Below are 26,420 nucleotides of genomic sequence, written 5' to 3'. Positions count from 1 at the left end.
TCAGCCACAAGTAATTTAAAGAAGTGCTTCAAATTTAAGCAAATAATTGGAATACCAAATTTAGTCTTAGTAACTTGCAATCTACAGGTACCATGGAGTTCTTTCAGTTTTGCTTTCAAACTTTAAGTTAGTTCGTTCATATCTGTTTGTCATGTGCTCTTTCATGACCATAGCCCATGGACTCAAACCACCTTCATGACACTTATATTTGTTGGTCGTTTCATTACTTATCTTTGTTTATTGGGATTTTGAAGGAACCACTTTCATGGAACAAGCTGGAGAAGTGGTTCATTTCAAAGCACAAACTTGAGAGCAATTAAACACAAGTCTTGCCAAGGAAGTCAAGGTTTATACAAAATCGTGAGGACTTCTACTCTAGCCAATTCCATTGTAGTAAGTCGCTCACTGTGTATGCACTATTGAGTGTTATATTAAATGTTTGGTACTAGCATATTTTTTGTTTTAGATTATTCGAACCCCTTTTACACTGGCAAAATGCATTGTTAATTTATCTGAATATATCTTGTAAGCTATTATCCATGTGATCGAAGTGTCTAAGACCAACCTTTGTAGCTAAACACGGAATGGTATGAGTGATAACTTATATAACTTTCTTCTCTCATAGTTTATGTATTTGATGGATGGGTTGTAGCCTTTTCTTTTCTAACTTCTGTCATAATTATGAGTGTGGAATTAAAATCAATCAAATATTTTGTGTGGTTACTTTTGGAAATGTTTCTTGCTTCTAATAGAAGCGTATCATGAACAAAACACACATATGCTCCTAATATATGTTTATCTTGGTCTTACTTGACATATATGCAGACACCAGTAGTAGATTTGGACAAACCAATTGCTTGCATTTACATTTATGGATTTATAGGTTGATTGTTAGGTTAAATGTAACTACAAAATATAGTGAATAAGGATTTATTCAAAGTCATGTAACTACAAAATATGGATTTATGGATAAAATATAGTGAATAAGGATTTCCCCAACGTCATGTGTATATACCGTTCGTTCTTCCAAACCTATACCTACATGGCAATAGAGCTACTTTTTATCCATGAGAATAAATAGATATAATCGACTTCTGCATATAATATCACTGAGGTTGAAATGTACAGTGCATAGGCAATGGTAAAGTTGTTATTGGTCGGGAATTTCAGTCCTATGCTGCTACTTTATACTTTTCCCCATCACTATAGAGTTTGTTGCCAATCTGCCATTGTATAGTGTAGATTGAACAGTTGAGAATTGGAACTTTTATAACGTCAACTCTTCTTAATTTTTGTTTTGCAGCCATTGTACAGGGTGGGTGGCGAGTCATGAACCTTATACAGGTTGCTGAAAGTGTATGCCTTCATGGGGATCTGATCTAATTTTTCAAAATAAATTCAGCTCCATAGAATGTTTGAGCACGAACAATTATGAATTTTGGGGTGAAGTGCAAATGTAATTTTGTCGATTAGGTCTATATTATTGGAATCTATAAATTGCTAAAACTATTATTTAAACAACTCCATCTAAGCTATATCATTCTCTTTCTTCATTTTCCAATTTTTAGAGTGTACTCCCTTTCATTGTTTGCTTTTTTTTTTCAATTGAATGAAGTTTCTGTTTTATGTATTTTGGTAGGATTATCCTTTTATGATCTTTAGGTTGCTTCCATGCATTTATGTGTACACAACGTTATGCAATATCTAGGTGTTCAATGTATTCAATGTACTCAAGGATCTGCTATTTGGGATCAAGCTCAACTTAATTCGTAGTTATTGTTATCACCTTAAGTTGAGTGTAGCAGCCTTGACATGGTACTAGCTGGAAGCCAGGGAGCTCCAACTAATTATTGTAACTATCTTACTGAAATTCTGAAGTCTTAATGGAACTTGAACATATCAAAAGATGTCCACTATTGAGAGGAAGCTTGTATTTGAGTATTGGGTTGTCCAGATACTCATCAATGTTTTTTGTATTTTCTTTTCTTTTTTTATCTTTTTAATATATTTAACGTGACCAACAAAAAAAAAAGAGCATATCAAAAGAAGAACAAAAATTTTATAGCCAATGAATGCCGCAATGCAAAATTATTATAAAACACACAACCACATCCGTGCCAAAGGCACGATCAATACCTAGTATATAATATATAATCATAAAACCAGCTAACCTTAAGAGCATTCCCAATACATATGAATATCAAGGGGATGTGACAATATCCACCTCCAAATGGTCAAAAACATTTGCCCAATGCAAAAGTGAATATCAAGGTGACTATTTTCCCAAGTCAAAACGAGAGTGAAATCTTTAACCGAGATAGTAGCTGAGTTAAGAACTTCGGACGGAATGTTTTATTCCATCTGGTGTGTTTTTTTTAAAAAATCGGTTTATTTTTCGACATTCCGTCTCGCGTGTTTTTTCGACTTTTTTCAATTTTTTTTTAACTTCAGACAGGATGTTTCATTCCGTCCGGCAACATTCCGTCCGGCGCGTTTTTTCAATTTTTACATTCAGACGGAATCAAACATCCCATCTGAGAATAATATTCACCTTTACATTGGGCAGCCTCACCTTGCTTTTCACCAAAACAGTGGAAAATAGGAGAAACATAACTTACGTGGAGGTGAATAAGAATGGCTTGCATTGGGAATGCTCTAAGACGGATGAAACTACTAGCCGCTATGTTGCATTATTGGAGCCCAAACAATTATTGTCCTTTCCGTATTACTATGAGAGGAACCTCTAACAAACACTTTCCAAGGTTCTTTTGTAACTTTCCAAGGTTTTTTATAAGTAAAGTTGGTGAATTTTTTGGGTGATGGTACCATAGGTTTGGGTGGTGATTGTACTACGCCAACATCAAAAAATTACTTATCTCATTTAAAATAGCTTACCAATCTCCAAATAATAATAATAATAATAATAAATAAATAAACTAAATTCTTTCCTTTCTCTTATTTGTATTTTGCGCACGGCCACCTTTGATTGTTAAATACAATTTGCTCAAAGAGATAAATTATTATGACCAAGTTCACGAGTTGAGGTGATTTAAATGGCTAATTGCCTAATTTCATATAAAAAGCAAAAAAGGGCAAAAGAAATGGACAAGTTAAATATCCTATCGGGACCTAAATAAGCTTTGTATCCAACAAGAAATCGGGATAAGATAGCAAACAAATGACTCAGGAAGTTTTTGGTAGTTTTCTAAATGATGCTGTTAGCAACATCACACAATCAGACTTATTTCTTCATCATCCCTGGTGTTGTGATTGTCTAATGATGTGAAAGTTTCACCACATACATGTCAACAACAATCTATGTTAAATGCGCAGATGTCCCTGTCTCAACACCTATTATTTTATGTTAGAATATCATTCTCGAAGAAGAATGTTGAGAGAACCCATAGTTATATCTAGCATTTTAATTGCCTTCCACAACCGAAGGGCAAAAAACAATTTGTAATCATCAAACCAGTCCTAGTAAACAAAGATTACTCTGTGAAGATAATTAGTAGCAACTTGAAGACGCAAGGGAGTTCCATAATCTTAGTTTCAAGGCAAATAACAGCTCTAAGAGCATCCAGTTCCCAAGTATATCTGAAACAATGATCCTGTTTGCAGCAGCTGAACTCTATGCATACTACTATAATCCTGCAAAAAAAAGGCCAAAGTATAGTAAGATCACCTTCTTATCAAAAAAATAAAATAAAATGAGGAAGCTGGTTAGATTAAGCCAAGAATAGTACTGAGACCTGAAGTCACTCCTTCAAATGGTGTTCAAACAATGATGCCATCTCGATCTGCAGCAAACAAGATTGAGAAATAACCAACTAACGTCTGGGCAAAAAATTAATAATATCCAGTGTTTTCTTCAAATATGTGCTGCAATGTTCCATCAAAATGACAAAAGATACACATATTCGTTTCTCTTTATTGAGTGGGGGAGGGGGAGGGGGGGAACCTCTGGACTTAAAGTAAATGTACTATCCCATGCTTGTCCCATAATATGTCCTACGCTTCTTAAAACATATGACAGTCACTACTAAAATCCCTTGGGAGATTCTCCTAAGTCCTAACTATCCTCTAGATGCTGGCTATGTCAGAAAGTTCCCTTCTCAACGTGATTTTCACGGAATGAGGTCATGAGGTCAACACATCCTCAAAAGACAAAAACAAAATTGTTCACTATTGTTGGTTTGCGGTGAAGATAACTTGGACATTATACTTGAGTGGAGGATAGGTGGCTCAGAGAGCAGACTCTCATAAGCACATGTGAAACGTGGAAAAGTTTATAATACTTTGTGACCACACACATGCGCTGCTCACATTAACCATGACAGGTTGTAGTCCAACTAACAAAAAATTTAATATGTGGGTTTTCTTATTCTCCGTTAGCTAGCTGCAGCTTGTGCTGCCTCAGAGTCTCTTGTTCATAACTTAGTATCAGGAAGGTAAAAAAAACTCTCTCTCTCTCTAGTCAGCAGGTCATACTCCATGGTGTTACTCTAAAATCAACTTACAGCTGTCAGAGCTGCCTCAGAACCTTTGTTTCCAGCTTTACCCCCTGCTCTGTTTAATGCCTGCAATATAACAATAAAAAACTCCACGATTTGAAGGGAAAGTATTTGATGTAAAAGTCAGCCAATCAATAGAGAAGTAGGTAGTTTGATTTTCAAAACTTGCACTAGGTCCAGAAATGAGTCCACACGAAACCTCGCTTTATCCAGTGAAAGAAGAGAGGTTGAAAATAGTGAATTGACAGACACAATAAGAAGGTTTTTAAGTTCACCTGATCCATGTCCTCACATGTGAGAACGCCAAATATGCATGGGACTCCTGCAATATCAGTAAAAGAATATGCTTCAGCTTAAAATGTTTCAACCAAAGCTATGCCTCATTCAGTCTCTTGAGACATTGGACTCAACAATACTTAAATCAGAAAACATTTCATATCCACCACCCCCCCACCACAAGAGAATCATATCTAAGAGTTGGAGCACATAAGTAAGTGTAAGTGGTCACCCATTCGCTCCTACTCTTATATTATCTACCTTAGTCCCAACAAATCAAACACCATTCTTTGTTTTTTCTTCGTTGTTTGAGAGGCTGCAATGCCTTGATGAGAAAGATGATTATCTCATCCACCAAAATATATCTCGTGGCGGCAAACAGGATGCAAAAGCAATTAAAACTAATTACAAGGAGATAACGTTTGAAAAAAAAGATTGGCAATGTGTAGCTCTTTTACTGCATATGGCATAGACACTGAGAAAGTCACACTCCTGATGATAACTAAAGAAATGTTTTGGTATGACTAACCTGAACTAAGACCTGCTGAAAGTACTCCGGATGCAGCAGAGTTAGCAACTGCATCATAATGGGAGGTGTCACCTCTAACCTGCAAACAAGGAATTTTGGTTTTACATGAAACCAACATTAAAGATACCATACAAACAAATGTGCATGAAAACAAACAGCATGCCGACACACATATTCAGATATATTTTCGTAAGGCTGGCAACATAAAAAGGTGAATTTATGATAGGACGTGAGAGTCATCACTTATATTGGAAAAGGTGAGGTATAACAGGTATCATACGATATTGACACTGGCTACCCCCCAACTGACCGTGGAAGAGAGTAAGGATCAAGCATATTCCTTGTAAATTATAATTCCTCATGGCGATCTTGATGTGTGAAAGAGATATAATCGCCAATACCCTTAGAAAGAGGCAAAAATCATCACCAATAAGTGTGTTATGTATGGAATGGTGGAGGAATTCATACAACATTTGTTTCAGGACTGATATGTAAACCTATACACCCAAATGGTTAAGGAGGAGGTAGATGCCAGGCAAATGCACATCAATTTTCATTGCCGCAGTAAGAAAGAGAGCATATTGCCATTCTTCTATCAAATAATTAAAGGTACTCTACTATGCACGATCATGGTTACTCCTTAGCTTTCACACAAAGTCTGCGACTTGAATATGGTAGATTAGCAAATTGACTATTATTTGACAGACTAGTGAACCAGTAGGCTAACAAACCTAGAGGTTATGAAACAAGTGAAAAAGTAAAAAGAAAACGGCAGTGTAACAATATTAGCGAAGTGTAAAGAAAGAAGCATTGATAATTCTGGTAAGAGTTATACCACTGCTCCTATACACAAAATAGCTTGATATTTTCCCAACTTCCCAAGCCTTTGTGCAGCAACAGGAATCTCAAAACTACCAGGAACCCATACAACCTGGTCAAAAGCAGAGACGGAGGATTACCCAACGAAAAGAAGTACCGAGTGACCTATGGAAAGTGCAATAAAAACACAAAGATAGAAACAGTTTAATAGACGCATACGAACGTACATCGATATCTTCTTCTGTAACTGAATATCTCTTAAAAGTATCGACAGCACCCTCGAGTAGCAGCTTGGTGACCACCTCATTAAAACGCGCTACAACCTATGAGGAGAGCAAGTTAAAAGCACATGATATGATATGATATAATAATATAAAAAAGCTGAAGTAAACTACTTACAATGGCGAAGCGAAGACCCTCCGTTCTGGTGACGGATCCAACCAAATGTCGAACTGCAGCAGCGCGGCCACTATTACCAAGTATTCGTGCTGATGATGAAGCAGAATACAAGGAGGAGGATAATCTGGGAAATTGGGCCTGAGGAGAAGAATGGACCATTTTTGGTGTCTCCGGGAAAGAGGCAGCAACGGCAATTGAACGAGACATCATCATCGTGGTCGTCGTAATCTCTTTTTCGAGTAGAGACCAATGTAATAAATAAGGACTGAAGTGATACAGGAGAATTCTCAAGACTACCCATGGGCCCTACTACTAACACATCATCGATACGTGTCACAATAATAGAAAAAACTCTAATTTATTGATAAATAATTAAGAGTTGGCAATAATTAAAATGAAAGAAGAAGAAGCAGCAGCAGCTCATCCGACAATGAACAACAATAACAATAAGAAGAAGATCATCATAGACACGGACCCTGGAATCGGTAAGTAAAGTCAATTCTCAATTAATAATAATTGATCTGATCTAATTTTGCTAATTTTGCTGGGGGCAGATGATGCGATGGCAATATTTGTAGCCCTGGGATTGCCCCAAGTGGACATTATTGGTCTCACCACCATTTTTGGCAATGTTTATACTACGCTTGCCACCCGCAACGCTTTGCATTTGTTGGAGTTCGCTGGACGAACTGATATTCCCGTTGCCCAAGGCTCTCACGTCACTCTCAAAGTAGCCTCTCACCTCACTTTGTACCTATATTTCCATCTCCTGCATAATTCTCTTTTCTTTGCCTACAGAAAAGTACAAAGCTTCGCATTGCTGATTTTGTCCATGGCACCGACGGCCTTGGCAATCAAAACTTCCCTCCTCCTCAAGGCAACCCAATTCAACCCTCAGCTGCTCAGTTTCTCGTTCAGCAGGCCAATCTCTACCCTGCCCAAATCACTCTCGTTGCCCTCGGCCCACTCACCAACATTGCTCTGGTTACTCTTTCTCTTCATCTTCTTTCTTTCTTTATTCTTATCTATTTACATTTTTTTTTTTATTATTATTAAAACAAAACTGAAGATGCATGGAATGGCATGTTATTTACATTTCCCTCACTTATTTAGTATAACAGATGACATGTTCATGATATTCTCTCATTTCTTGCTTATTCTAGGCAATGCAACTAGATCCTGAGTTCCCACAAAAGATTGGGCAGATTGTTCTTCTTGGTGGTGCTTTTGCAGTTAATGGGAACGTAAATCCTGCAGCTGAGGCCAATGTATGTGCCTGAATTCCTTGTGGATTCCTTATATCTTATTACTGCATTTCTCAATGACGTCTAATTTTCTTAGCAGACTGATGCTATTTCCAGCTACACTTATAGTTTTATAGGTGCACGAAAAAGAATAACCTATGGCAAAACTGAAAAAGAAAGTATAACTGTGCTTTTTCCAGATGTAATTCAAAAGGTCATTTTTTCCCCTTCTTCCCCCTGTAAGGCACTTTCTTTAGGTGGGCGATTCCTCTAGGAAGGTAGTCCTGGGTGTGCTGCACTACTGAAGCATCTGTATTGTGCTGCAGTTTGCTCAGGGAGAGAACCTATTGAACAATATATTGTAGAAAAAAGGCATGATATAATGGGATTTGATAATTAAAATCAATTGATGCTACCAGGTCTTGAGGAAAGAAAAAGAGAAAAAGAAAAGAAAGAAAGGAAGGTATGATGGGGAAAGAGCAACAGTGTAGCTGTCTAGGGTATCCCATGTTTCCATCTATACATTTTCATTTGAAGCAGCCAAATGCCAGGAATTCCTCTAGTTACACATTTTTATAAAATGAGAACAATAACTAAAGTTAAGTGATGCATGGGCATGGAAGCTTCTAATGATATTATTAGTAGTCTTATTGAATTAGTAGAGTTTCTTATTTGTTCTAGATCTAGGTTATTTAGTAAGGTTTTTATTTTGGTTTCTAACTGGAATTAGGAACATTGATTATTATATAAAGGCATCTAGGCCTTCATTGTTAGATGGTTATAATTGATTATTAATTCTTTGAGAATTGTTCTTCATGTTTGAAGATTTAAACCCTAGTTTTAGGTGTTTGTTTTATTAAATCTTATTTTGCCAGGATTATCTTTTAATTGTTTTCTGTGTGTGAATTGATAACCAGATCTTTGGCGATCCAGATGCTGCTGATCTTGTGTTCACAAGTGGAGCAGACATTTTGGCTTTGGGAGTAAATGTTACCCATCAAGTTGTTTTGACTGGTATCCCTTTATTTTGAGTTGCCAATTTGATAAAACATGTTGCAACTTTCCATTTCTGCAAAGAACAATCTTAAACATAAGTTACCAGTTGAGGTGTTTATGTGAAAGGTCATAAAGACTTCCTATGTGATTTAGTTGTTGGAATTACAAAGGTGTATAAGAGTTCTTTTGTATTAGGCTCTCCACAAAAGCATTATTTTTTATTTATTTTTTATCAGATGAGATTCTTCAACCCTGATCACTTGCCCCCAAAAAATCATTAATGACACAACCACACTGCAGCCATGTAACACGTACTAGAGCATACAACATAAACACTGACATTAGTATGATCTGCTATGACGCAATTGTTAGTCAACCAGGGGTGAGAAAATATGTTTAGCTTCTTTGTTTCAAGACGTCCTATCAGAATTTAAACTTTCTATATTAATTGGCAACATATTTTAACCTCTCACAAATTTCAGATGCTGATCGTGAGAAGCTTGCACAGTCTGATGGAAGATTTGCACAGTACTTGTGCAAGGTCTTAGATGTCTATTTCTCATATCACCATGATGCTTATAACACACAAGGTTAATTGGTTTATGGGACTCATCTTGTTGGTATGTTCATTATTTTATTTTAATTATTTGGGTTTATTATTGTTTTTTACTTGTTTCAGGGGTATACCTTCACGATCCGACAACTCTCCTTGCAGCTGTATACCCATCATTGATAACTTACACGGAGGGTGTTGTCAGAGTCCAGACAAATGGCATAACTAGGGGAATGACAATGTTTTACAACACAAAGAAAAGGTTTACTGTTTTTTGAAACAAAGAAATTGGCTCTGGTCTGAATATGAATATATCTCTAGGAAAATGAATTGAGGTTGGAATTGATTTTTCTCTGGGTCCATTAGTTAAATCATCTAAGTTTAAATAACAAAACGGGGATCTCTTTAAGTGATGCAGGAGCATGGAATCTTAAATTAGTTTAAATTAATTAGATGCGTCTAGATTATTAAAATTAGAATGGTTACTATTCTTGTTATCTAGTTTAACTAGGATTAGGAGTTGCTTTTAGTAATAGGGTTTCCTGTATAAACCATTGTAAACTAGAAGCAAGTTAGACTTGATGTTTCATTGAATTAAATTATGGAGATTGTTCTTCTCGTTAAGTTTTGGGTATTTTCCATTAATCATTATTGGTGTTTTACCCATGAAGTTGTTTCGGACTACGTATTACATCATTAAGTTCCTTACCAGAGTTTATCCAAAAGATGTGATGAATTAGACTTTTAGATAGTTTCATTTGTCCAGTCAAAAAGTTCTGCTTGGAGCCCAATCTTGTTTTGGGGAAGGAACTCGCAACTTTAAAAATTAGAACTATACAGTAGGAGGAAAGCTTTTTGAGTTACCACTTTTAGATTTAAGATGCAACTTGCCTCTACGTTTATGATGGTCTAGACGTTTGATCTACGTTCAAGAGGATCAACTTGCTACTGCAGTGCCTTAAAACATAATATTGTCATAGTTCTGATGAAACTCTCTTATTATCTTCCCCTTTACATGTTTGTGTATTTGAATAACCCATTCAACTTAAATGCACCAGGTTCGCTGAAATTACTGGGTGGTCAGATAAACCGGTAGTAAAGGTGGCTGTTACAGTTGATGCTCCCGCAGTTGTTGAGTTAGTTATGAACCGGCTTATGAGCTCCTAGTACTTGGAGACATGATAGTTTGAAAGTAGATGCAGGAAAGGGCAAGAAACAGAATAAAGTAGTGAATGGGTAAACCGAATGTGTGCTGATCCCTGAGGAACTGATTTATAGTGGATAAATCAACGTTGTCTCAGTCCTTGCTTAAGGCATATAATCTGATATTACATTTTGATTGATGTACTGAATTTATGACACGGGGATTGTATCTGTCAATATATCATACTAACCGCCATTAGGCACCGACTGGTTTTCTCTGCCATTGTTTTCATATTATTACAGTTAGCTTTTTGCTTTGGGATGAAGAATGTATGATGACAATGTAACTAATGATCTGACGAATTATTGTGATTAATAATATAGTTTTCTTGATTGCCAGTGTCATTTCCTCCCTACTGGGTCTTCGGTTAGCTAGATCGGAGTCCAGTCTTAAAATTTTAGCAGATATAACCTGGCTTTTCAGCTAGAAGAACATGGATGACTCTGGGGCTGAGAGCATATTTGCAGCAAGCGGCAAGTGGCAAGCGGAGCCCTTTTTACAGTACTACATTGATGGAGGAGGAGAATCCTTAGGACATCTAATGGTCCTGTCGGGACTTCAGCTACTGTAGCCTAGTTATTCATCTTATTAGTCTTGAGACATAATAGTCTATCTTTTAACTTTACATTTGTCTGTTGTTGCTCCAGTAAGTCGTCTGCTTTCTGTATTCTGGAATTCTGGATAACTTCTCGTTTTATAATATAATATTTATACATATATAAGAAGAGTTTTTTACACGTATACAACCGGGGGTAGCTTAGCATGAAAATTATCGCTCCAACAAAGTACTAGGAGATTAACAAAAAAAAAAACGAAGTACCAGGTAAAGAACTTAATTTAAACTTTAAATTATAAATTTAAAATTTAAGGTTAGGGATTACAACCAGGCCGAGATGTTTAGAATAAGTGCGTATGAAAAATACAAAATTTAGTTTTTCATACTCCACAGTCCACAGCACTATTTTCTGAAAAAAATAGTGAACTTCACAAAGAGCATATCCCTCGCCAGACTAAGCAACCTCGTCCCTGGATCTTGCTGCAGTTCATGGATCACTTGAATGTTTATTTGCCGCACTGTTGGAGCAGGACAATTTGGATGAGAAACTTTAGATACAGTTTGCTTAGGTATTGTTCTTTGCATATACTTGATCTTTAGGTTCCTGTTGGGTGCGGTTACTTCAACAGTGATCCATGAGTTCTGCGCGATCGATTCTAAAATAGATCCTGTTGAAGTACATTACAAACTAATACAATTATCAACAAGACAAACTAATATTATCACCAATCTCTTATACATTCATCAATAGACAAACTAAGAGGTTTTTTAAGTTCAGGTCTAAGAGCTTCAATTAAGAGCTCTTAACTCTGAAGTCTTGAGAAACAAACACCCCCCTTCATATGTTGGAAAGTTAATACTTTGTTACCTGATGTCCAGCAGCAGTAATGAATAAAGAACCAATAAATTTATAACATAATATACTTTCTTCACAGCATCAGTTAATAATCGACCTCTACTGTGGGTTTATATCAAATTATTCAAAATTTCAAACAGCAGAAAAGGAGAAGGAAGCTCGGGTTTTGTGTGCGGTCTGAAAAACAGAAGTTTCAATCATACCACCCAATTTTTTCCCAAAAAATTTAGCACTTTACCACAATCTCTTGCCAGAACTCTTATAAACCGAAATATCATGTGGGATTGTTTTCTTTGTTGTGCAATATGAATGTAATATTAATTTCGCAAGGGTTCACTCAAGAAACTGTATGAAAGGGACTAATATTGGAAAGCATGATTGTTAATGAATCAAATAAAAAAAATTATAAATTTTAGAAGAACACAAATAAATGCGTCAGCTTGAACAGGCCAACTCAGTTTCGGAGCTCGGCTCAAGTTGGGGGTCAATCAGATCACTGGATATTGCAGAAGGGATTTTGTGGCGCTTTAATATTCTAGAAGTGGCAATTTTGGCCAATTGATAGTTCAACACCACTACCCTCTCATCATCCAAATCAAATCTCAAGCTCTCTTCTTGGCATTCTTCCACAAGTCGGCATAAATGTTTCAGATTCTCGACTTCCACTCCATTGACTTTCTTCACCTGCCAACGCACATGTGATGATATTTATTCACTAGAGAAAATATCACATTTCTTTACAACAGGTTGTGTGTTATGTAGGCAGTAGAAGGATGGAAGCAAACACTGCTTAAACTACATTACCAGCATACAATACCAAGACCACATCATAATCAATAGAGCTATGGACGACCATGATTTTCAAGTCCAATAATATTGATATTCAACACTTACCACCTTGATGCCCTAAATTAGACCGTGGATAAAAACGTCAAAGTCGCACGTCTAATGGTTTCCCAATAAAAAATGTTTGGTTTTGCTGATTATTGGTGCTTTCAGGAAAAAAAAATCTAGAGAATGGTACCGAACTACCGATAAGCCACAAGGTTGATGTTGTGCAATTTTTGACCAATTGACCACTATCTTTGTCTGACTTTCCACAAATCACCAATAAAATTGGACTATCCGGCCATGGTGTTTGAGTGATCAAATTGAATAAAATATCCAGTAAACCAAAGTGGTGGTACAAAAGGGGAGCCAAATAGCTACTAATCATTGTTTATACTGAATTTATCAGACATGAACTCTATCTGATGGTCGCTTCAACTCTACTATTGACTTTACCTCATCCAATGACCCTTTATCTTGTAGGTGAGCTTAAAGCAGGATCCGACTCCCCATGTATAAAGCATGCTCTGGTCTTTGTTTTATTAGCAATTTCTGTGGTCCAGATATTACCTTAAAAAATAAATGTTTATTTTTTTCACATTCCCCAATAGTGACGTTATCTTTTTAGTAAGTAACATCAAAGCTAAGTTTCCAAGAGTAATACCTGTAATTCCGCGAGACGCTCATACCCTGCATTGATATCATCCATAAGCACCTGACACACCAAAAACACAGAAACGAGAATGAAAAGCCAACAACAAAAACGTGACACTCATCCTAAATGTGGCAACCATGCCTTACCACAACCTTGCCTTATCCCATGTTTCATACGTACCAAACTTTTCATTCTCAATGCTTAATCAATGAAGGTGAAGAAGGAATAGGGACGAGTCAACTGCTTAAGTATACACCCCCATGTACGAAAAGTTTAAATTAAATGCTATGTTGCAGACAAAGCAATCAAAAAGAGCTAAACAAGGAGTGGACGGATTCATTCAGTAGCACGAGCTGGTTAGGTGTTGTTGCCGCAGACCTAGGTTCAATGTGCTTACAGAAGAAAAACGAATTCCATCTGTAATGGCTCTGTGATGATCATATCCCAGTGTTTATGGCTTCTTAGTTTATGAAGTAAGTCGAACACTCAGTTAGGAACTTAGGTCCCACTGTTTCCCTCAATTAACAGATATGCCAGCTACTTTATGCAGCCAAGAGAGTTGCTCGCTTGAAGAAGCGTTAACTTTGATAGACCCAAGAAATGGAACCTAGAGTGGTATACTGCTCAACAACTTAAAAAATGATTTCCGAAAAACAACAGAAAAACATGAAAGAACTAATACCTGAGAAAGTATGACGAACTGCTCCCCAGACTTATTAGGCAGTTCCCTCATTGCACGTTCACACAATCGCCGAGGTGAAATATTATACCAGTCTTCCCCATACTCATGAAGGTACGGCTGGGTCAAGGGAACGAAAACCAAACCAGCAAATATGAAGTAACTAGGCACTTTATCAAATTGATGAACTGGAACTAGTGACTGTAACTGCAGAATCATCATAGTATTTATTAGTTACAAACCACAAATAAATAAACACTCGAATATCTAAACATAAAGAAAAAATTGTGTGAAAGAAGAAGCAATCATTTATGTTATAACTAAATTATTTGTAGAAAGTCAAAGAGAAAAGAACAAAGAAACTCCAAAGGAAAAATATACTATCTATTTCTTTAACGTTAGAACAAGAAATCTAAAGTTTAGAAATATATCTAAATGTTTCTTTTTGTAGATAAATCAAAGTAATTGGTCTCATACAGTCATGCTAACTATAGTTGTTTGCGTCAATAAGAGCAAGGCACGCACACATGTGACATGTATATGGGTTTACCTCTCCAAAATAGCCGCTCTCCAACAGAAAAGACAATGTTATTTGCCAAGTTAATACACAAACCATAAAACAACACTTAATGTACAGTGAGAATATATTATTTTGCAAAGCTTAAACCCCGATGTGGAACTATACAATATAGCTCAACATCAACATGAAATGTAAAAAATAAATTGCTAAAACAAGATAAATTTAAGAATAGCATAAAATCGAGGACTCACAGGTTGAATGGTAATAGTGAATTCATACTCAATGCCATCTCGCAAAACTCTAATTTGAGCTGTTTCATTAGGTTTCTTCATAGAGACAAGATGATCAAAGGTAATCCGCTCTCTATTCCGAAATGGAACTGCAAACATCATGTGACAAATCATAAGCACGCATCAAATATAGAAACTCCTCGAGGTAGAGAGAAGGTTGAGGTAATTAAAGATGAACATTACTACATCAATTTGAATAACCAATAAAATGGCTCAAATTGTTATAATAATAATAATAATAATAACAACAACAGTGAATAACATTAATATAAAAAATAACAGCAATAATACACCAATAGCAATAACAATAATTATAATACCGAACAAAAGTTCCACTATTTGACTCTGTCATATCAAGTTTAGCTTTAGTACAAGTTTGTAACGGAAAGTACAATAGAGCATCTACCTGTTCCATCGTTTGCTATTGGCACGTCATCAAATGCAAGGACGATGTCATCTTTCTTCAGAATCCTATGGGCATCTGAGAGAGGATTAATCTTGCTCACAAGCACTCCAGTCATTTCAGGGCGCATACGGAAATACTCTCTTAGTTGTACATTTTCAGTAGACTGACACGACAAACCCAATGAACAAAAACCTACATACTTTCCACATTCCTCAACACCAGTTATAAAATGCTTTATTACGGGGACAGGAATAATATACCTGCAAAATAGAGTAACTGAGAAGTTCGTTAAAGATATCAGAACATTATTAAGTGATTAGCTCAACACTTCAAGGAAATGCTTGATTTGTATATTAATTATATCATAGATCAATAAATAATTGATAAGTGGGACTCAAAAGAAACATCCAAAAACACTAATTATTCTCCAGAAACTGCATTGGAGCCCAGAAAGCTTTTACTCCAAGGACAGAAGTCCATTAGCATGCCAACCGATCTGTAGTTCTATTTCTGAGACATTTGCAATATTCTTCCAGAGTTGTAGACATCAAAATCAGTTCAGATAAGATGGCCACATATTGACGGCTCAGACTACTCTAGTTATTATAGACCTCATAGATGAAAACAGGGAACATTAAAGGGATGAACCCAAACCCATGCATACTGAGGGTTACACAAATATTGTACAAGGTTTGTTTTTGTTTATTTCTTATTTTAATTGATCTAAAACACTGCACTGTTATCATTTGATGTTTTTGCACTTTGTTCCAGTTAAAGTAGAAAGAATTTTGTAAGTTTGCATCATAGCATGAACACAGAGATAATGGAAGTTAAAGGATTATTTATGGAAAACTCACCCAATGTTCTCCGCACCTGAAAGGTTCTGAAAAGCAACTCCAGCAACCTTGTGAGCCATAATTGCAGGGCCACCACTGTTTCCTGGATTGATAGCAGCATCAATTTGGATAGCCATGAGATGGGTTGCGCCATGGACATACTGTGTTGGTTCAACTCTGGAAACAACGCCTTTAGTGACAGAGATACTGTCTCCACCTTGAGGGTAGCCAACAACAGCTACAGCTTCCTGTAAGAAAGGAATGTCACCAAGCTCCAAACAGGTCATTCCCTCCCAGAACTCGGGACTTTGAACAACGAGAAGAGCTAAATCACATTCGTGGCCAACGGCTCTAACTTGGGCTCTGTACTTGGTTGGAGAGCCATGCTTTCTGACAAGAACAAATGTGTGATCAGCTACCACATGAGCATTTGTAAGAATTCTGCGGCCCCTAATAACAAATCCTGCATTAAGTGAGTGAATTCATGAGAATACTGAATAGTGAGTGAAAAAGCTACAATCTTTGGGTGGGGGGTACGAACCAGAGCCGGTGGTTTCACGCTGGGATTTGTTCTGCCAGGGAAGGAAATAATTGGGGCTGCTGGCGACTGTAAATATCTTGACAACGGAGTCCAAAGCGAGGTCGAAAGCGTCCAAACCTTGTTCTTCAATGGGAGGAGTACTAGTGCTAGTAAAATTACGAGAATGGAACAAACAAACGGTAGAAGTAGTGGGAGGAGGAGGAGGAGGGCGAGAGAGAGTTTTGTAATGACGGAGAGTAGTAGAAGAAGAGATTCTCTGCAGACGGAGAGAAGAGAGCTTCTTGGCCACTCTGCGAGACAGCATTTCAACAGCTCCTCTGTTTCTGTCTCCGCCTCCAAGTTGTTTGTTTGTTGATGTTCGTTCGTTCGTTCGACCGGTATTTCGCTGTTATATCAACATTTCGGCAACGAAATGTTTCGCGAAAGTTTAACAACGGCTGGAGTAAAAATGAATGAAAAAATAATACTTCCTGTTTGTTGATTGAATGGGCTGCGTGCGAGGGATTCTCCTGGACGAATCGGTTCTCTTTGCCGAAGAAGAAGAAGAAGAAGAAGAGAATACCAGCAATGCACCCAATATATATTTCCAATCTGGAGCTGAGTCTCTTCTCCGTAGACTTCAGTTTTCCAAGATTCGCACGGTACCTTTCTGCTTTCTGCTTTCCGCCGTCTTTAGCAATAGATAATAAGATTCGAAGAATCTCTACTAATATTATTGTTTTGTTGCAGGGCATTTCTTATGGAGTGGCTGTTTCAGCTCAAAAGGTTCCTTCTTTCTCCTCTTCCTTTCTTTCGAATAAGTAAATGATAAATGTTGCTTTTTTACAGGTGACCTTTCTTCAAAGAATTTCGATGCTCTACTCATTGGATTCCTTCCTGCTAAACCCATCTTCTATTGATGTCTCTCTTAATCACATCTTGTTAGCTTGGGGCGACATTGGAGCCACTAGTTGCTTCTACGTCACCTCTACTCAAGACGACCCCCTCTCTCATCAACTTATCAATCACCATTGGTCTGTTTTTACTACTTCCAGTAAGTGACCACTCTACTACCACTCAGCGCCTTCACAGTTTCTTCTTTTATTCATTCTTTCTTTCATTTATTTATGTGTGTCTAGGTACCCACGATGTTGGTGACAACTCCAAAGTTTCGTCTATTAGCACTCTGGAAGAGTTACCTCTTGTTATTTGCGATTACAATAGGAAGGTTGCTGAAATCCCCATATTTCTTCGTTTTTAATATTCTGTGCTTGTATGCTATAATTAATTTTTTATGATATATATTCTGTACCTACCTGGTCAGTGTTTTGATTGCACACACCCCCTTCAATGTCCTTCTCCATCCGCTTGGAGTTGGTCTGTTTGGGTTTTGGCTCCTTTGTTGAGGGCCAGGGAACTCCAACACCTTTGCAGACAGGAACAAGTGTAATTGGAAATAATTGGTAGTGTGAGCTCTTGAGATATTTTGGAATTAATAGAATTCCTTCTGTTAATTCTATTAGGAATCCATTGACAACTTTTTCTCATATTGTTACTCTGTTTCTTGTTCGAAGTCATTATAGCAGACTAGTTTCGCCTAGCTTTTACAGTAGCATCTATAAATTCATCCAACTGCTCTCTGTAGTTTATACATGACATACACTTTATCTGTATGTCTTGAGCAGGCATCAGGTGAAAGCGTTGTGACAGTCGGCTATGTTATGAAACCTTCTCGAGAAGAAGATTTTGCTAAGGTAAGACCTTTCCCGTATAGAAAGCATGATCTGAATTCTGACTTGAAATACAAATTCAAATTCTTCGTGTTTTTCGTCCCCCTTAACTCCAGATGGTTTGCAACTTACATCTGTTTGATTTGTCCTGCTCTACTTATATCCTTTTGAACTATACTGAATTTTTGAAGTTTGGTGTGTTCACCTTTTTCCTCCAATTAGAAAGTAGCGACTAGTGATAAAGATCTGACACAGCTCAATTTTCCCCATGTTTCTTTGCATAGACTTGTATTTTGTAAATGAGGCTGAAGTTTGTTGTATGCCATTCCCCCCCAAGCTCTGCTCGCCGTACAATGTGTATATCTAGTGTAATGTTTAAGCTCTACATTGGCATAGTTGCAGTAGCTTTTTGAAGCTATATCAGAATCCTGCTCATCTAAATAATTTTTACAGAGAGGAGCCTTCCCCATGCATCCTACTCCAAATGGCTTGTTATTTGTTCCTCTTACATTCAATCTCCCTTTAGTATCTCAACTACAGAAAGTTGATCTCATTCTCCATAAAGCAACTGACGAAGTTGTCAGCGTTGGATTGAACAATGGTTCAGGATGTCCTAGCAAAACTTCGTATACTAAGGGGATGCAGGAAATGGAGAGGTATTTATTGAAGTCACTTTATCTTTATTACAATCGAAGCATATTTTGTACTTCTAAATAAGAAGACCTTAGAATTACATGTTATTGATTTCAGCATATGTGGGTGACGAGATTTAATTAAATTGGTAATGCAGTTTGACCTTAGAAAATTTGGAATAGCCTTACTCTTATTTTCTGGACATCATTTTTCAAAAAAAAAATAAAAATAAAATGCAATAATTGAGCACATGGAGGAAAAAGTGGATTACATTGTCTATTTTTTTTTGTTTTTGTTTTTATATTTTCATTTGTTTGTGATTTTTGTTTTTGTTTTTGTTTTTTGTTTTTGTGAGTGGTAAAACCTTTTATTGATAACTCCTAAGTTAGTGTACATGGAACAGTCACTTCAACACACATGAGGTGAATGAGTGCCTGGTTGAGAGGGAGATCGACATCGTAGGACGATTTCAATGGGTTGTTTTTGGTAGTGTGTGGTCTTAGGTCTATGATTACGAAATATGATTGAGCAATCAAAATCCAATATTTATACTCATCACATTGTGGTGGAGATCTGTAATATAGGAAGTCCCCCTTCCTGGCATTCCTATGGCCTCTCAAAATAAATGGATTGGTGACTTAATGATGTTTCAGTGTGACAATAAATGAAAAGTATGCTTCAGCAGTCAGTTTTCTTTCTAATGAAAAGGTTTTATATTTCGTGCCTCTTCCAATTAAAAAAAAAAATCGGTTCCTTTTTTTTTATGGATTTTCTTTTTTGCAGGTATTTTCAAGATCACCATGATTTTTGCATAATTGACCCACTTGATAACATTAGCCCTGTATTGGATCGGTTAAGTATGCAACATATTTTACTAGGGCTGGACAATCTCAAAACCGATGGTCATTGTAGAATCCGTGCTCCGCATTTTCTAAAGGTCTTTCCCTTCCAATACGGTATTTGATTGCGACTTATAATTGTGTCCTTGATAACAAACTAGGATACATGTTATAAGAGGATGGAAGTCATACTGTATACTTTCTAATAATACAAATTATAAGAGTACTTGCAATATCAATTAGATGATATCATGTAGGATATGAACGAAGGGCCTTAGGGCTATGAATAATACCTTGTAATATACTGAGCCAAGGTTTGTTTTATTATTCATAACGATTAAGATGAGATATGTGGATGTGACCTATGCGTATGACGTCTCTTGACTAAGATATATCTTGTTTACTTGAAAATATGGTTACTTCTCATCAATGAGACATTAAATTCACTACAATATCCAGAAGAACTTGAAGACATTTATCGTAGTATACTGTAAATCTTTTGCCTCTATTAAACAAATATATCTTCTTATTATTATCATTATCATTATTGTTATTGTTATTATTATCTATTTAGTGAGACCTCTACTTGCTCAATAATTTCTCAAAATTACAGTACATCTTTAGCTCCCCTTACAAGTGTAGGTAGTTTAAAATCTAATGGGGCAAAGAAGTTGTAGTCCTTACAATTACAACATAAAGATGCTAAGTAGTGTGCATTAATGTTAGATTCTCTAAAATACATGCTTAAAAGATTCTCTACGTGATAAGTAGCCAGCCTTAACATTTATAATTCCCCCCCCCCCCCCAAAAAAAATAAATAAAAACAAAGATATTGCATGCAGCTTGTAACTATCTTTAGACTGGTGTATGATGTGCAGGTGGATGATTTTAATGATCCTAACTTGGGAGATAGGCTATCTGAGGTTAATCTATTTCTTCCCAGTATTGTAAAACCTCAAGTTGCTTGTGGGTTACTTGGTGCCCACGACATGGTATTTTTTTCTTTTATCCGTTCATGTAGTTGAAATTCTTGTTCGCATCTTTTTTTTCGGTTTTAATATCCAAATGATGTTGGATGAACAAGTGGCGTTACTTCTTGAACTGTGTTTTTTTTTTTTGTGTGTGTTTTTTCGGTAAGTCTGTTTTAAATGATATCAGTAACAACTCGGGAAACTCAGATGTTGGCAATTTCGAACCACATACCTATGGTATCATCACATTATGGTTTTACCAACTAAGCTAGCTAGCACCTGTTTTTAAAGAGATCAGTAAATTAGTGTGAAAGTTGGGGGTGAGTTTTTGTCAAGTCTAGTACTGAGTTGTGAATTGAGCCCCATACAATATGTGTGTTTGTCGTGTCCGACACAGAATATTTTTAGAATATGGTGTGTCCATATAACTTAATTCTCACAAGGGACTTAGGAAACAATTAGCATGCAACTATATCCGTTTACAAGTAGTTTTATCAAAAAAAAATTTAAAATAAAAAATGGGCAACAATGTGATGACCGCTGCTTCCAATGAATATGTGTTTAGAAGAATGGGTTTGCTATTTAGAAAGATCTTGCAGCTTAATATGTGTTTAGAAGAATGGGTTTGCTATTTTGGAAATTTAATAAAATATATTCCTTTGATTAAAAAATAATAATAATAAAGTAGTTTTATAAGATTCTGCTTATATGTATGGCTTGAGTCTGTTGCTTATCTTTTCATCCTTGTGGTTCTTATATTGAACATCATTTGTGCTTCTAGAGTGTGTGCACAACTCCATATATTCTTCTCATATTGTTGCTAATGTGAACCCTATCTTTATGCAGGCCATTGTCTTTAGGACCGAAGATTTTAAGGGCCTACGTATCCCTCTTCCAGTTGTTGTTCAGGTATACTTGAAACACTGAAATTTGAACTGCTTGGTCATCAACGGTTTTCAACCTTTGGTATTATTATTTTCAACCTTTGGTATTATTATAAGTTTGTTGAGTGTTCATATGTTTTATCTACACTAAGGTAAACTCGACTCTACTGCTAGTTCCGCTTTGTTATTCTTGTATATAGGATTTTAACATAATCATGAAAAGGATTATACATTAAGAATGCAGTCGTATTTGTTATAGGGATTTAGATCTTCCACAAGCCAAATATATATTTTGCGGTGTTTGGAGATTGTCTTTTTCCATCTAGGAGGTTTTAAGCTATGTTTCATGGACGCACGCCATATTTCAAAAATAATCCGTGCCGACATGGACACATAGTGTAAGTGATATATCTCAATTTTTTATATTTCACTGCATCGGATACAGACACACGTATCCGTGTCAATATAACTGGGGTTTTAAGTGGAAAACTGATGTAGCGAAAGTGTAAAGAAAGATTAATGTTCTCTTCTCGAGGGAGATTTAGAAGAAAGGAAAGAAGAATTAGATGAAAACTATGATGCATGGATCGTGCAGTTTACCCATTGCACCCATGTCCACTGGGTACAATATTGGTACTGATACAGGATACGCTACAGATATTGCTGAAACACGTATCCTCATATAGCCATGGATAATATTGGTGTGGGGGCTAAGTGAGACAAAACACAAACAGAATATGAAGAGGAACTCGTACTTTGTTGCTAATCTGTAATCACAAAACCATCTTATTTTTTAAATCATATTAAAATGCTAGTTTTTCTTAAAATATGTATTTCTTATATTCCCGTGCCGTGTCCTAGATTTCCAAAAATTCAATATCGTACCTCGTACCCGTGTCGGTATCCTAAGCTATCTATAAAATAAAAATAGCTTCCTAAACATATTAGAACTCAATTTAGAGACTTCTAGACTCTTCTAAATAATACCTAAACAATAAAAACGAAAATGCACAACTAACACCGTTATAGAAGCTATTAAACTAATAATGATGACAACTTCCATCTAATTGTGTTGTCCTACATAAAAAACCATCAATGTTTGACTTCCTCCAAAGTTTGGTTCTCATACCTCATCATTTTTAGGGAAGGTCCATATGGCTTACCCACTTTCAATTGTCGTCCAAGACCATTGCTCTCTCCGTTCCCTATCTTCAAAGAGACACCTACTTGAAGATTTAAGGCCAGTATTTTTGGGATGTAGTGGCAAGTATTAATGTATATTGCACTTTTTGTTGTTATATATATCTTTTGTTTGATTTTTTTTCTGAAGCTATTAAACATAAGCTACCTACCATTGAATGATAACTGATGCAGGAATATGTGGATCATTCATCCTTGCTGTATAAATTCTATGTCTTGGGTGATAAAGTTTTCTACGCTGTTAAGAATTCTACACCAAATGCCGATGTCTTCTTGTCATCGTATGAGAAAGATGGAAAAAAACCTATTATCTTCAACAGGTTGCTCTTCACTTCATCTTAACTTTGGGTCTTTTTTCTGAATGATAAGAGCTAATGTGGACAGGGTTATTCATGTTTTACCCTGCAGCTTGAAATCTTTGCCTACTTCTAAAGATGACGTCAACTCGAAGACCAATAAACAACAGTCTATTGATCTGGATTTAGTAACGAAAACTGCAAAGTGGCTTCGAAAAATGCTGAATCTAACAATCTTTGGCTTTGATGTGGTGGTGAGTCACTTATATGTCACTCATTCCCTGTCCTTCCTAACTCTAATTACCTAACAAGTTTAGTAAGAATTTTCAGATCCTTGGTAGGAGAAAGCATCCATTTTTCCTCTACAGATATGGGCCTGGATATTTGCAAACCAGCTACATAATCTCCCACCAAATTCATAGAGTTTGAACTGTCTGGTCCTAGAATAGAGGGAGGGGAGGATTCTTCCTCCTGTGACAATACTTCTATACATTGTCTTCCTTATTATGTGGTTAGAAGTTGTGTCAGAAATGAACGTCACCTACTTAATTAATATTGTGGTTTTAGCATTCCTTGTATGGATAATCTATATGGTGATACCCGTAAGGACCTTTTGCAGGAGAAAGTTTCTTATTTTAGACCTATGTCACCAGACTCGTTTTTTTGGTCTGTCATATGCCATTTGGTAGACTGTCCTAAAGTTTATGGACAGTTGCTTTGGAGTTCTCTAACACCAAGCCTTAATGTCATTTTTGTTGAATGTGAAAATGTCAGATTCAAGAAGGCAGCAGAGACCATGTTGTTGTCGATGTAAATTATCTTCCTTCTTTCAAGGAAGTGGCTGATGAGGTAGCAGTTCCTGCATTCTGGGATGCTATTAAGAACTCGTATGAATTGAGGAAAGCTAAAGTAGAGACAGTTTCCTTCCCTTGATTATAGTTTTTTCAACATTATGGTCCCATTTTACTAGGATGTCTTGGGATCCTAAATGGTCGTTATATTATCAGACTTAGCTTTCGGAATGTAAAAGTAGACGAAGCACGAAGGAAAAAGCCTTCGGGCTAAATGTTCTGTTTCCATTATTATATGCATGTGTATGGCTCACAAAACCGACTATAAGTAATCACTTGTGAAACAGTGTTATAACGAATATGGAGTAGAAACAATGAATAGTCAAATGGAAGACACTACAAGTAAAATCCATCGGTATTGCTGCAGATGAGCTAGGACATCGCGTCGACCCGTTGCATCTGATTGATAAGACTACAGTGGATAACACCAAAAGTTTTTCAGATTTCAATACTTGTTTGGCTGCAGTAAACTGGTGATGTTTTAGTTTGTGTAGTTTTGTAGATGTTTCAAACGTGAACGTTTCAAATGTGCCACCCATCTTCTTTAAGCGTGCGCACTGCGCAGGTCATGTGGTCGCTGAGAGTGCATCCCTATCCTTTCCACAAAAGGCATCTGGAAAGGCACACACAAGGTAATATGGCTTCACAATGATTTTGTTCTTCAGGAACATTAGAGACCTCAAATCAAACTGTTGTGAGTGTGAATGTTATATTTGGATGCAATTGGGGTTGGCACTGTGTACGTAGATCAAGTAAGAATGAACTCTCGCAGAAGATCAAAATGTGATATTGATGAGCAAATGTAGCATGCATGTGATGGGAGTACTTCCAGACTGCTCATATCGATTTCTGGTCCCCGCTCTTTGCCACATGCATACAATACTGTTACTTCCATTTTGTCTCCCAGCTCACCCCATTAGTATCGGGACCCACCCATATCGTGTCTCTCTATCTTTATTCTTCACTCAGCAGTCAGCACAGCAGCAGCAACAGAGAGAGAAAGAGGAGGAAAGAGAGAAAGAGCATTTTTCCAAATATCCGTTCAAGGCTAAGAGCCTAAGAGGCATAATTTCGTATGAATGGTCACATATCATTATGACATGCTTTTTGTTGAATGTTTGACACACGAATCGAAACCAAGGACTTAGTTTTTGTTTTGTTTTTTTTAAATGAAAACAAAGTCAACCTTCTTCACTCATGACCTGACGACGAACCCACCCATAGGCCCCTGGATGCGTTTCGCAAAAGAAAAGGTTAAGTTGCCTTTTTGGATGTGACTCTCCAAAGGACGGACATTTCTCCTTGGCAACTCTTTCTCTTTTATGGACGGGTATATTTGAGATTCTAATGCAGGTCTAAGCGTCAGCCTAACCCATTAAATTGTTTGAAAAAAAAACTCTTTTTCCTTTACAAAATTACAAGTGTGTGCTAAATTGAGGAGACTCAATATTGGATAGATAGCCCTGTCCGGCTGTCCCAGACTCAGTGTACCAGTTTTTAGGGGTGTTCATAACAAACCGAGAACCACAAGCCCAACCAAAAGTTTTGGTAGTTTTTGGAGAGTGTAGTTCGTTTTTCGGTTCTTAAATTCCTAATACAAAATATCATTATATATCGCAATATCTATCAAGATTTCAATAAAAATACATAAATATCACGATGTGTTTAGAGATATATAAGATTAAAAATATAAGTAATATTTTGATATGTCAACAATATTTATGATATTGGAGATATTTGGTTATATTTTACTTAAGTAACAATTTTATTTAATATTTACCATTATATTTTAAATAAATATAAATGATATATGATGATATGTCTAAAAATATTCACAATATTTATCGATATTTTAGATATATCTACTATATTTGCATATAAAATAATGTAAAATATCTCCAAATATGCTATATATCCACAATACGTCAATACATACCTAGAAATGCTCTAAATCCCAAAAACGTAAGGCACAGTATTTTGAATTGGCTTGACTAAAACATATTTATGCTGACTTAAATGCAGCCTTTGAATTGAAATTTTGGTTTATATCGATATATATGCCTTTTTTTTTTTTTTTGGTTGGCCAAGTTACATTCTTTTTGCAACACCAACCGTCGACAACAAATGTTATCGATATGCCACACTACGAATCTACTGGTCAGTTATACCGACACTACAATGTATCAACTATCAAGCCATGTCCTCAGGGAGTCAGATACTCAGACATGGGTTGATATTACGATATATAGACATGTTAGTGAGTGGGACTTATACTATGGGAGCAAGTCCTTTTCACAAGATGCTTATCAATTAACAATTCCTTTCCTTGCTAGCAA

General features: G+C 36.4%; 4 protein-coding genes across 10 annotated transcripts; 2 read left to right on the top strand and 2 right to left on the bottom strand.

Moving 5' to 3' along the window:
* Nucleotides 1–3,336: 3,336 nt before the first annotated feature.
* Nucleotides 3,337–6,750, bottom strand: COS1 (6,7-dimethyl-8-ribityllumazine synthase / DMRL synthase / lumazine synthase / riboflavin synthase). 2 transcript variants are annotated; one of them, XM_086587894.1, is made up of 8 exons: nt 6,538–6,750; nt 6,366–6,461; nt 6,155–6,250; nt 5,320–5,398; nt 4,790–4,836; nt 4,521–4,580; nt 3,753–3,800; nt 3,337–3,651 (listed from the first exon to the last, which is right to left on the bottom strand). In XM_086587894.1, exons 1-7 carry the CDS (start codon nt 6,748–6,750, stop codon nt 3,759–3,761), a joined length of 633 nt encoding a protein of 210 aa, XP_086444020.1. In that variant the 3' UTR covers nt 3,337–3,651; nt 3,753–3,758. The 2 variants fall into 2 exon arrangements, with proteins under 2 accessions (XP_086444020.1, XP_086444021.1); XM_086587895.1 differs by having other exon boundaries at nt 3,337–3,643.
* Nucleotides 6,751–6,882: 132 nt separating this feature from the next.
* On the top strand, nt 6,883–10,872 carry URH2 (uridine-ribohydrolase 2). 2 transcript variants are annotated; one of them, XR_015210603.1, is made up of 8 exons: nt 6,883–7,022; nt 7,092–7,267; nt 7,336–7,521; nt 7,701–7,805; nt 8,699–8,795; nt 9,260–9,367; nt 9,457–9,665; nt 10,389–10,872. XR_015210603.1 is itself a non-coding variant. In XM_086587893.1 (8 exons), the coding sequence occupies exons 1-8, from the start codon at nt 6,932–6,934 to the stop codon at nt 10,495–10,497; spliced, it is 1,008 nt and encodes a 335-aa protein (XP_086444019.1). In that variant the 5' UTR covers nt 6,883–6,931; the 3' UTR covers nt 10,498–10,872. The 2 variants fall into 2 exon arrangements, 1 of the variants encoding a protein (XP_086444019.1); XM_086587893.1 differs by having other exon boundaries at nt 9,457–9,592.
* A 756-nt stretch (nt 10,873–11,628) lies between these two features.
* LOC147473037 (protease Do-like 10, mitochondrial) lies at nt 11,629–17,005 on the bottom strand. 4 transcript variants are annotated; one of them, XM_086587890.1, is made up of 7 exons: nt 16,702–17,005; nt 16,182–16,623; nt 15,325–15,584; nt 14,880–15,007; nt 14,112–14,315; nt 13,439–13,489; nt 11,629–11,758 (listed from the first exon to the last, which is right to left on the bottom strand). In XM_086587890.1, the coding sequence occupies exons 1-7, from the start codon at nt 17,003–17,005 to the stop codon at nt 11,747–11,749; spliced, it is 1,401 nt and encodes a 466-aa protein (XP_086444016.1). In that variant the 3' UTR covers nt 11,629–11,746. The 4 variants fall into 4 exon arrangements, with proteins under 4 accessions (XP_086444016.1, XP_086444012.1, XP_086444013.1 ...); XM_086587886.1 differs by lacking the exon at nt 11,629–11,758 and adding an exon at nt 12,180–12,630; XM_086587887.1 differs by lacking the exon at nt 11,629–11,758 and adding an exon at nt 12,180–12,630 and having other exon boundaries at nt 15,325–15,600; nt 16,198–16,623.
* A 181-nt stretch (nt 17,006–17,186) lies between these two features.
* Nucleotides 17,187–24,342, top strand: ITPK4 (inositol 1,3,4-trisphosphate 5/6-kinase 4). 2 transcript variants are annotated; one of them, XM_086587891.1, is made up of 12 exons: nt 17,187–17,342; nt 17,431–17,466; nt 17,530–17,734; nt 17,820–17,908; nt 18,366–18,434; nt 18,864–19,066; nt 19,827–19,980; nt 20,761–20,874; nt 21,700–21,762; nt 23,112–23,257; nt 23,346–23,487; nt 24,008–24,342. In XM_086587891.1, exons 1-12 carry the CDS (start codon nt 17,187–17,189, stop codon nt 24,164–24,166), a joined length of 1,536 nt encoding a protein of 511 aa, XP_086444017.1. In that variant the 3' UTR covers nt 24,167–24,342. The 2 variants fall into 2 exon arrangements, with proteins under 2 accessions (XP_086444017.1, XP_086444018.1); XM_086587892.1 differs by lacking the exon at nt 24,008–24,342 and adding an exon at nt 23,564–23,877.
* Nucleotides 24,343–26,420: the final 2,078 nt, after the last annotated feature.

The sequence above is a fragment of the Coptis chinensis genome, unplaced genomic scaffold (assembly GCF_015680905.1).
Source record: "Coptis chinensis isolate HL-2020 unplaced genomic scaffold, ASM1568090v1 utg5391_pilon_pilon, whole genome shotgun sequence".
In the NCBI taxonomy this organism is placed as follows: domain Eukaryota; kingdom Viridiplantae; phylum Streptophyta; class Magnoliopsida; order Ranunculales; family Ranunculaceae; genus Coptis; species Coptis chinensis.
The sequence above is the reverse complement of the archived record's forward strand: the minus strand, read 5'-3'. Positions and strand labels throughout refer to the sequence as shown.

Coding starts and splice junctions, on each gene's coding strand:
- URH2 (XM_086587893.1), top strand. CDS start 6,932: ATGAAAGAAGAAGAAGCAGCAGCAGCTCATCCGACAATGAACAACAAT. Junction 7,806..8,698: donor ATCCTGCAGCTGAGGCCAAT/GTATGTGCCTGA, acceptor ATTGATAACCAG/ATCTTTGGCGATCCAGATGC. Junction 8,796..9,259: donor CCATCAAGTTGTTTTGACTG/GTATCCCTTTAT, acceptor CACAAATTTCAG/ATGCTGATCGTGAGAAGCTT.
- LOC147473037 (XM_086587886.1), bottom strand. CDS start 17,005: ATGCTGTCTCGCAGAGTGGCCAAGAAGCTCTCTTCTCTCCGTCTGCAG. Junction 13,490..14,111: donor AGTTCGTCATACTTTCTCAG/GTATTAGTTCTT, acceptor TTGGTGTGTCAG/GTGCTTATGGATGATATCAA. Junction 12,631..13,438: donor AGCGTCTCGCGGAATTACAG/GTATTACTCTTG, acceptor GTGCGTTGGCAG/GTGAAGAAAGTCAATGGAGT.
- COS1 (XM_086587894.1), bottom strand. CDS start 6,750: ATGATGATGTCTCGTTCAATTGCCGTTGCTGCCTCTTTCCCGGAGACA. Junction 6,251..6,365: donor TTACAGAAGAAGATATCGAT/GTACGTTCGTAT, acceptor GCTTTTGACCAG/GTTGTATGGGTTCCTGGTAG. Junction 4,581..4,789: donor CATGTGAGGACATGGATCAG/GTGAACTTAAAA, acceptor GTTATATTGCAG/GCATTAAACAGAGCAGGGGG.
- ITPK4 (XM_086587891.1), top strand. CDS start 17,187: ATGGGCTGCGTGCGAGGGATTCTCCTGGACGAATCGGTTCTCTTTGCC. Junction 17,909..18,365: donor TTTGCGATTACAATAGGAAG/GTTGCTGAAATC, acceptor TGTCTTGAGCAG/GCATCAGGTGAAAGCGTTGT. Junction 23,488..24,007: donor TCTTTGGCTTTGATGTGGTG/GTGAGTCACTTA, acceptor TGAAAATGTCAG/ATTCAAGAAGGCAGCAGAGA.